This window comes from Genypterus blacodes, unplaced genomic scaffold, assembly GCF_046128005.1.
Source record: "Genypterus blacodes isolate CSIRO-AG114 ecotype Tasmania unplaced genomic scaffold, CSIRO-AGI_Gbla_v1 ptg000063l_1, whole genome shotgun sequence".
Classification (NCBI taxonomy): domain Eukaryota; kingdom Metazoa; phylum Chordata; class Actinopteri; order Ophidiiformes; family Ophidiidae; genus Genypterus; species Genypterus blacodes.
Genome location: NW_027466875.1, coordinates 857501 through 865228, shown reverse-complemented (window position 1 = coordinate 865228; position 7728 = coordinate 857501). Strand labels below are relative to the sequence as shown.

General features: G+C 48.6%; 1 protein-coding gene across 1 annotated transcript in view; it reads left to right on the top strand.

Annotated features, from left to right (window-relative positions):
- Positions 1-5012: 5012 nt before the first annotated feature.
- grin2db (glutamate receptor, ionotropic, N-methyl D-aspartate 2D, b) overlaps positions 5013-7728 on the top strand; it is a 26452-nt gene continuing 23736 nt past the window's right edge. Inside the window, exons 1-3 of the mRNA XM_076154628.1 lie at positions 5013-5300; positions 5590-5796; positions 6687-6953. Of these exons, the coding sequence (XP_076010743.1) occupies positions 5013-5300; positions 5590-5796; positions 6687-6953 (762 nt within the window). The remainder of the gene's footprint in view (positions 5301-5589; positions 5797-6686; positions 6954-7728) is intronic.

The following is a 7728-nucleotide window of genomic DNA, read 5'->3' as shown; positions in this document are numbered from 1 at the left end:
ACTATGCACAATGGGAACAAGAGCGGCTCATCTGCCTGGTGGCTCCGCTACTCGACAGGGATCAAAGAAAGAGAGCGCGAGAGAGTGAGAAAAGAGAGTGTGTGTGTTTGAGAGAGGGAGAGAGAGGAAGTGAAGGAGGGGAGGAAGCAGGGAGTGAAAGAAATGCAGGACGCGGATGGAAGGGAAGAATCCGCTGGCAACAGGCAAGGAGTTGTGGGAAGAGCGGGGGGGGGGGGGGGGGGGGAGGTAGTGAACAGGAGATGGTGCAGTGTGAGATGGGCAGAGAGAGAGAGGAAGAGAGACACACACACACAGAGAGAGAGAATGAACGTATGAACAGATGAATGAACGAGTGAAACCGTGAGACAGTCTGAAGGCGGGAGTGTGTCTGCTGGTTTGCCCATGTGTGTGTCAAGTCAGAGTGCGCGAGCGTGGGGAGTGGGTGAACGAGAGAGAGAGAGTGTGTGTGTGTGTGTGTGTGTGTGTGTGTGTGTCTGTTCAGTCAGAGAGGACACACTCCAGTGGCTGTGATTGAAGTATGGGCCAATTAACACGAGGAGCATTGAGCTCCAGCTGCACTCTTCTCTTCATTCCTCTGCTCCCCCTCACGGCCATATTACACTACACGACACACACACACATACTCGCACACATGCGCCACACTGGGGCTCACACTTTATCTTATCTTTTGGTTGGTTTAGTGCAGCTACGGACCCGTGGAAATTATAGACGGTACATACAGCAGCTTTCTCTTGCAGGCTGCAGGCTTGGATGTGAGCGGGTGGAAGAAGGGAAACATTCCTCATCTGCCGGGAGATTTCTAAGCACACACGGCCACCGAGATGTTGTAATTTCCACTGATGCCGTACAGTAGATGTTACACTTCATATTAGCCCTCATATATTTCAGATGTTTTTGTATTTGTAGTGCAAATCGTCCCGGACTGAGTCAGCGCAGCTCGTGCCACAGGCGGCAGGGAGCAGGTCCATTACTCTGCATGACAGAATGGAATGAAGCGGCAGAGCTCGACGTGGGCTAAACACCGCGCTGAACACTCCGCTCCTACAACCGCCACACTCAGACGCCACTGATCCCATTCACATTTCCCAGGTAGATCTGATGCTTCCCCCTCTCCCTCCTCCTCCCCCTCCCTCCCCCAGCAGCTCCCGCCGCTCTGACTCTGCACCACCACAAGTGAAGTGTGTCCAGTTGAGTTGAAAGAAGAGGATTTAACAGCAAAACAGGATGTGGCTTTGGATGTGAACCGTCATCTCACAGGCCTTTGTCAAATATGGCGGCGAAAGTTGCTGCGGCACAGAAGCGTAAATAACGTGGTTGATTTCAATAGGAATGATGAATAAATTCCACCTTAATAATCTGCTCTTCGGCGTGATGGTGGGTGGGAGAACTTGATCTCTGCTCCGCCAAACTGCCCGGTCAGAAATCAACGCATAAGAAACAAGCGATTGTTTATTTTCCACCCTATGCGTCGTTGTTTTTGTATAAATAATATATCCTGCTTCAAAAGGTTTAACTTCATGTGGATGAAAAAATAAGGAAAGAAAAAAATAATCTAAAACTGTTGAGCGTTTCCTCCCGCGGTGAATACATTATGGCACGCAACATGAAAGTTTGCAGCAGAGATACTGTATGATAATATGTGTTTTGATTGTGAAGTATTGACTGGCAATTTTGGAGAGAAAAGAGGAGAAAGGCGAGCCCGCGTTGAACGTTTTCTCTCTCTCTCTCTCATCTCCTTGATTAGCTGCTTCTGTCAGCCCCCCAATATTCCTGCTTTAAGTGCCTGCTAAATATTCCTGAAGGTGTTTTTTTTAGGTTTGCTTCAAACGGAGATTTGCTTTGGCTTCCGTATTGGTAAATGCCTTTAATTTGGGTTTTAAAAAACACTTAAATACAGTAATCTACGTAATCTTCTTCTTATTCCAATGATTGATGAATTGAAAGATCAACGCTGGGCATGAATTAGCCATCAGGATTATTGATTTAATGATTTTAATATGAGTGTTCCTGTGACATTCTGACAGGCTTTGAAATTCCACTTTATGCTCTAATTGTGTGTTTTTCTCCAGTTGTGTCGCCGCGGTCGTTTGCAGGAAAGAGGGAATTCTAACATGCACTGGGTGTGTCACACATAATGATAATCTAAATTGACTGAAACGTTACATTATTATGCGAGGGCGAGGTGCTGGCAGTGCTCATCTGTAATGCAGCTCGTTACCTTTAAGAAATCAATGTTCAAAACTAAATAAATAGTCGATTCTTTTGCTTGAATCTCTGTCCAAGGAAAACAGAAATCCATACATGTTTGACTAATTTATTCCAGTTTAAACATTCACGCTTTAGAAACAGGATTCCGTGTGTGTGTGTGTGGGTTTGTGTGTGTGTGTATTCACAATACACAGTTCTATTGAATAAAACGAGATCCAAATGTGGAGGATGATTTTTTAAGCTTGAAGGGAAAACACACAAAATTGTGAACATTTTCATTTTAACAACACATTCATTTATGGTAACAAATCAAATCAAACACACACTCCCTCGCTACCTCCTCCTCCTCCTCCTCCTCCTCCTCTCATCTTCACTCGGCCTGCACTATAAACCGCCAGCCGCACTCCATTTATGACTGCAGAATGTCACAGATTGGAAGACATAACGTGACATAAAATACATTTAGATGAGGATTTAATTATCATCTGCATCTTCTTTGCTGCACCGCATGAACAAGCTGCAGTGAGATGTTGCGCCCTTGCACGTTTCCTCAGCAAGATCGACTACGCTCTGCAGCCTGGGGGGGCAGGGTGGGGAGGGGGGGGGGGGGGGGGGGGATATACTGCGTGGTAATACACTGTGTTCACACTTGCTTGATGCTTGGCTGTGGTGGAATGGCACACGCTGGCTGAGCGGCGCAGCATAAACACCTCGTGAGAGTGAAATACAGTGACAGGCCCAACAGTTAATGGCTCAGAGCTCAGCATTGTGGGAGAAGCATCTCCACCGTATGATGCCACGTACCGACCCTGCAGCTTTGTTTTCCGTCTCTAATTTCTGCCGGTTCTTCCAGACACATCTTCCCACACCTTAAAAACAAACAAACAAAACCAAAAAAAGACACATGCACACACACACACACACACACACACACACAGCGGACATGTTTCCTCCCTCTCCCCTTCATTACCTCACTCTCCCTCCTCTCCCTCTAACAGGTTTGACTCTCCACACCGCCATCTCTTTTTTTAGCCACTCATTCCCTCCGTCTATACTCGCCTCCTCTCATTCCTCGCTCACCCCCTCCTCCCTCTCTCTCTTTCTCTGTCACCCCTCCACGCTGTTTCTTACACACACACACACACACACACCTGTCAATCAAAACCTGAGCTTTGGCAGGGTGTTTGTTTAGGCCAAACACGTATACACATCCCAGTGATCAATATTTCTTTCCCTGCGTGTTCTCCTCACATATTTTACACGGCTGCCCGCCGCCGCCGCCGCCGTCGCACCACTTCCTCTCCTTGTCTCCTTCCGTCCTGTCTCCTTGTCAGTCAGTCTGTCCCGCGCTCTGTATTTGCCTTCAACATTCATTTCCTCCCTCTCTCCCTCCTTCCGCCCGTCGCTCTCATACCCCTAGTCGCCTCCTCTTCTTTTCTATTTTTTTCTCCCCCTCCCTCTTGGTTTTATTTATTTTTTTATCCAAAGGACCGATCAGGGTCAAAGAATCGACAGACTGTGACAAAGAGGTAGAGGAGGATGAAGCCGGAGCCAGAAAACACAGAGAGGAGGAAATAGAAGGGAAAATAGAGGCCGGGGAGAGGCAGAGTGACTTTAGAGGGAATATTATGTCAGCGGGCCCCTGTTAATCAATGCAGATGCGCTGGTACCTGAAGCCATGGAAATAGGGAGAAGAGATGGGGAATATGAACAGAGGGAGCAAGACGGAGCAGCCAGGACGTGAGGAGGAAATGGAGAACGGGAGGGAGGGCAGTTGGCACCAGGAGTAAATTGAAAATGATGTGCTGTGTTTTCTCATCTATGTATGTGTGTGTGTATGTGTGTGTGTGTGTGCGTGTGTGTGCGTTAACCCCGCTATCTCCCAGGTAGTCATTATCTTCTTGTGCGACTGTTGCGCGCATGCTTGTTTGTGCTGCATTAACCCTCGTATCTCCTCTATCATTAAGCTGCACTATGGTCACCGTGCATTTATCTGTGCGCGTGTGTCTGTCTGTGTGTGTGCGTGTGTGTGCGTGTGTGTGTGTATGCGTGTGTATGCGACTGCGTGTGGGCGAGTGTGTTTACAGTGATCTTAATTGTTGTTATCATTCATGCAGCACAATAACCACCTCCGCCCCCATCTTTGTCTCTGTCTGCTATTAACTCTCTCTCTCTCTCTCTCTCTCTCTCTCTCTCTCTCTCCTCTTTTCTCGACTTCTCTCTTCCTTCTAACTGCCAGATTTTATTTTCCCTCTTCCTCATATTGTTCCTTCTCAGCCCGCAGCCTAAATAGCAGCATTTCATCTTCTCGCTCCCTCGCTTTCTCTCCTCTTTTCCTCTCCACTCAGCATACCGCATTCCTCGTCCAGTATTTTCTTTCCTGCCAAACTTATATTACTCCATGATTGGATTCAGAATTCATTACTCTGTCTCTCTCTCGTGCCTGTTTGCCATCTCTGATCAGTTTCCCTGTCTTTCTCTACTCACTGTCTCCGTCTACACCTCCCTCTTCGTGCCTTTTTCTCTGGTGATGTCGCCCTCCTCACTCTCTTTTCTCCGTCGATTAGGTCTCGTCGTTGTCATCTGTTCCCTATATAGAAAAGGTCACTTTACTCTAACTTATTATCTTCCTCTCTTGCTTCTTTCTCTTCAACTTCTTCTCGCTCTCTCTCTCTCCCTCTCTCTCTCTCTCTCTCTCTCTCTCTCTCTCTCTCTCTCTCTCTCTCTTTTCAGGCACCCTCTCTTAGTGCACTATATCTGCCTCCCCCCCTCGGCAGGTTGCCATGGTCGCCATACCTACTCTCTCTCTCCTATTGGTCCTGGCAGAGTGGGCAGGTCTGGTGGACTCCTCCCCCCACCTCCTGCTCCGGCCCAGCCCACGGGAGCGTGATGCAGGGGCCATGATGAACTTTAACATTGCCGTGATCCATGCAGGTGCTACAGTGCAGGCGGAGGCGGCGGCGGCGGGGTCTGGAGGACGGGTGCTCTACCCCGGCTTCGGCCGTGTGTACGGCTCCCTGGGGGAAAGTGTGGTCACCCAATGGGGCTCTGCTAACGTCATCTGGCTACAGGTTGGACACTGTCTCCTCTTCCTACCTCTAATTCAGCCTTTTATGAAGGAAGGGAATAACAATGACCATCCATTATTCATACTCCCTCTCATTATTTGAGCTGAATGGGCAGCGCAGCGCTGCTGGTGAGTGGACGCCAGGCTCTGCTCTTTGACCACAGCTTGCATTGCTAGCTAGACATTTCGCACATCGAACAAGACGCCCTGAATGCAAATAACACAGAGTCAAGACACGTTGGCCTTTATCTGTCCACTCTATAAGTCTCTCTCTCTCTCTGTCTGTCTTCCAGGTAAATGACAGTAGTCCTAAGACAGTGCTGTCCCAGCTGTGTGAGCTGCTGGCGGCGCGGCCCCTGCAGGGTCTGGTTTACGAGGAGGAGAGGCCCCCCCGCACGGCCTGGGGTCCGCTGGCCCCCATGCTGGAGTTTGTCTCTGCCCAAACAGGGCTCCCTATAGTGGCTGTAGGAGGGGGAGCAGGGCTGGGGAGGATGCCACAGGTAGGAGGAGGGGGAGGGGGAGGGGGAGGGGGCGGGGCTTGAGTGGCAGAGTGAAGGGGAGTGTTTGCACCTGCGCGTGAGTGTGTGTATGAAGTGACTGTTTTCCGGAATGACCACACTATGAGGGAGAATAATTGAGTTTGCTGATATACTTTAGGATTCCACATTGTTGCTGACTTTCTTTGTAAGTGAAACATTTTGAGTGGGACAGAGAGCGAAGCTGAAGGTCACAGTGATCATCTGCTGGAACTCTGCTGCGTTTGATCCCTAAATGGCACCAAGCGAGGCTGTCGCTCTGCCTCTGATGTCCTCGGGTGTGAGGCAATGAGTCCACATGAACCTGTGCATGTGTGTGTGTGTGTCTGTCTGTGTGTGTGTCTATGCTATCTCTGTTTGCACACTGTACATTTGTATGTGTTGCTATTAGAAAAGCTGCTGTGTGCCGCCACATGGACAACAAATGTAACCGTTGACTCTCGAGAAATTTACATCCAAGCACTCGAACAAACTTCCTTTTGAACAAACGTAGATAAAAATAGCGTTTGACATAAAAACCATCTCAACTATTTCTTTAAAATGAAAGGTCAGAGTCAGAATGAAATCCTGTTATAAAAGTTAGGGAGAGTTTCTTAAAAATGAGATTTGCATGTTTATGAATTAATAAAAGCATCTCGTTAGATCTCGCTTAATTAAACGCAAAGTGAAACAAATATGGGTCGTGTAGTTGTAAAAAGCTGCTAAGTTGTTGTGGCCCTGTGGCTACGTGGGTGCTCGGGTCTCATGGTGCTGTGATTCTGTGCATGAACACGGTCTTTTGTAGTGAAAAGACTGCGTGTCACCTCCTCACTCAAGTGTGTTTAACCAAAGCTGCTGCTCTCTCCTCCAATCAGGAATCAGGTTCCATCTTTCTCCAGTTCAGCTCCTCCACTGCGCTTCAGTTGGAGGTCATCTTCGAGGTGCTGGAAGAGTACGACTGGACGGCCTTCTCCGTGGTATCCACACGCCACCACGGCTACCAGGACTTCCTGTCGGTGGTGGAGGGCCTGACGGACGGCTCCTTCATCGGCTGGGAGAGGAAGAGTGTGGTGATCCTGAACGTGACCGACGACCCTGGGGGGGCACGCACGCGCAGGCTGCTGAAGGAGAACGAGGCGCAGGTGAGACAGGGGGGAGGGAGGGGGGAAAGGGGGAGGAAAGGGGAGGAAGTGTTGCAAGTATCGTTGGGGGCCCTCTCTCTTCTGACGGGCGGCTTCCCAGCTGTTTCCTTCCTTCTTTGTCACTCCCTCTGTCCCTCCACATCTCTCTCTCCCCTCTCTCCTCTATCCCTCTGTTCTTCTCTTCCCCTCTCATGTGGCAGGACATAAAGAGTCCCGCAGTACAACCAAACACCAGGAGTCCATTTCATTAGGTGATAGGTTGAGATGAACCTCACCTCCAGCTCAGAGCTCTGATCTTGGGTCAACACAATTTAAAAGCATCTGGCCCATAACCAATTCATGACGGGGGCAGGGTATCAAAAAAATTGCACTTTCATGTTGCTGACCGAAGTGCTTCATTATAAAAGAGAATTTGGAGAAAATAAAATGCTGCGTCATTTTTCACAGCGCTCTGACACCTCTTAAAGACGACGTGTCATTTCATTTCCGTTCCATCTAAAAGCAGTAAATGAGCTCTAACGCGAGGCTCTCTCTGTTAAACAAGAATAATATTGTGGCGGAAAAAAGCATCAGTTCACACGCCGTTATTGAAAAAAACCCCAATTTTGTTATTCCATTCTTATCCCAAAATAACCTGCTTCCTTCCTGTTAGTGACTAACACTAAACTCAGTCCCCTCCTGTCTATTTAACCTCATCCTCCCCATCTGACATCATCCCAATGGCTGATGATGTTGTGCTTTATCACAACAAATTTCCCTCTAATTCCCTCTAAAA